At 42.4% G+C, this 1,798-nt stretch overlaps 1 protein-coding gene across 1 annotated transcript in view; it reads right to left on the bottom strand.

The window, feature by feature from the left end:
* Positions 1–953, bottom strand: part of ADCY8 (adenylate cyclase 8 (brain)) — a gene marked incomplete at its 5' end in the record, with an annotated part of 128,380 nt that extends 127,427 nt beyond the window's left edge. Inside the window, one exon of the mRNA XM_008574415.1 lies at positions 764–953. Within this exon, the coding sequence (XP_008572637.1) occupies positions 764–953 (190 nt within the window). The remainder of the gene's footprint in view (positions 1–763) is intronic.
* Positions 954–1,798: the final 845 nt, after the last annotated feature.

Genomic DNA, 1,798 nt, shown 5'->3' with positions numbered 1-1,798 from the left:
TGTCTGTCTGTCTGTCTGTCTATCTATCTATCTGTCTGTCTGTCTGTCTGTCTGTCTGTCTATCTATCCGTTCATCTGCCTTTCCACCTAGCAACTAGCATCTCTCAGGAAGAGAGGCTGCAGAAAGTCAGTACAACTCACTGGCTTACATACATTTGAGATCCTATTAGGTCCAATCTGTGTAAACAGAATCTTAATGCCACTTTTTAAGGCTCAATTGGCCTTTCCAGGCCACTAGCACCTTTGAGAATTCCATACCAGCCAGTTTTGCCAGCCAGACTTGGAGAGCTGAGTTTTCAAGGAAGGTCCTGGATTTCCTGAATTGAGCCCATGGTCATATATAGCAAGTCAGTAGGTTGTAACCCTGGCTGCCTATTAGAATTGATTTAAAAACTTAACATAGATTCTTCTCAGATTCTGATTTAAATGAATCAGCATGGGGTCTGGGCACCAGTATTCTTTTTGGACAGCAGTATTTTGAAAATGCTCTTCTGGTGATTCCAATGTGCAGCTAAGTCTAGGGACCAATGCTATCTGGGGCAGGGACCCAAACAGCTCAGGGTTGACCCACCATTTTAATTGTTTCTGATAAATTTTACTAGAGTTTTGGGGCCAAAATATATATGACATTTTAAAGTCTGGTCTCCTTTCAAATAATTGCTTCTTGGATCTATAACTCTGACTTCTATACACAGGAAACCGACTGTCACAAACTGATCAAAACACAAGAGTAAAGCAAGAAAAGAGCTTTGCTTTGGCTTACCCGGGGATTCCTCCAGATTCAAGTTTGTTCGCAATGTCCACATCCCAAGACCAGACATCAAACTGCCACTTCCTCAGGCCCAACACGCCACATAGCACTGACCCCGAGTGGATTCCGATCCGCATGTCAACATCATGCTTCGTCCTTGATCGCACAAACCTGTTGGCACAGGTGAATGGAGAGACACGTACTTAAGTCCAGGGTGGGCATCCTTGGTCCCTGGCAGCAGCTCTAGTCTTCCTTACTCCATAAATTCTACTCCTGCCCATTCAAATGCCACCTCTTCCATGAAGCCTTCTTGGGTTCCCTAATAACTGGAAGGATTCTTTTCCTTCTCTGAACACTCAGCCTTTTATCTGTCCTTTTATGAGCTCTAATAAACCTTCTTCCCAAACCTTGTTATGTAACCTCTCTCTTAGGGAATGACACCAGCATTTTTTCCTACTCAATAGTGTATAAACTTAGAATAAATGATTGATTTTGCACTTCACACATTCCATTTCCAACTAAAATTTTTATTGTTTCCTTTTGCTAATCCTCCTGTGAATAAAATTTTTGTTGTTTCCTCCTTGCTAGTCCCCTAGTTCAGGCCACCGTCATGCCTCAGCCTCACCTTCCTCCTGACCATGTTCTACACAGCTACCAGAGGCTCCTTCTAAATGTAAATATCACCTCATCCCTCCATCACTTCTTTGTTTAAAACTCTTTTCTGATTTCCTACTCCTTAGAACAGTGGTCTCTGAAATAGATAGTTCACATCCCAGGGCTGAGCTGGGTCATCTGTTGAGATGCAGCAAAAAAATGTTCCATTCACAGCTTTTGTTTTTTATCTTGAAAAAGTTTTACCAAAATTTGGTATATGTGTTGACCTTAGCAACCTTGCAGGGTTCGTGTCAGGCCATCCTCTGACTATACACGTGGAGGAGGCATCGTGAGAACAGAGGAGGATTTCTACCATGGGAGGATTTCCTCTAGGCATGCTCATGCATCCTTCTTTACTTTCAGAGTATTTCAAACAATTTTAGTTCATGGTTA

This window comes from Galeopterus variegatus, unplaced genomic scaffold (assembly GCF_000696425.1).
Source record: "Galeopterus variegatus unplaced genomic scaffold, G_variegatus-3.0.2 Scaffold1043, whole genome shotgun sequence".
NCBI classification, from domain to species: Eukaryota; Metazoa; Chordata; class Mammalia; order Dermoptera; family Cynocephalidae; genus Galeopterus; species Galeopterus variegatus.
Note: the sequence above shows the minus strand (reverse complement) of the source record. Positions and strands in the feature narration are given on the sequence as shown.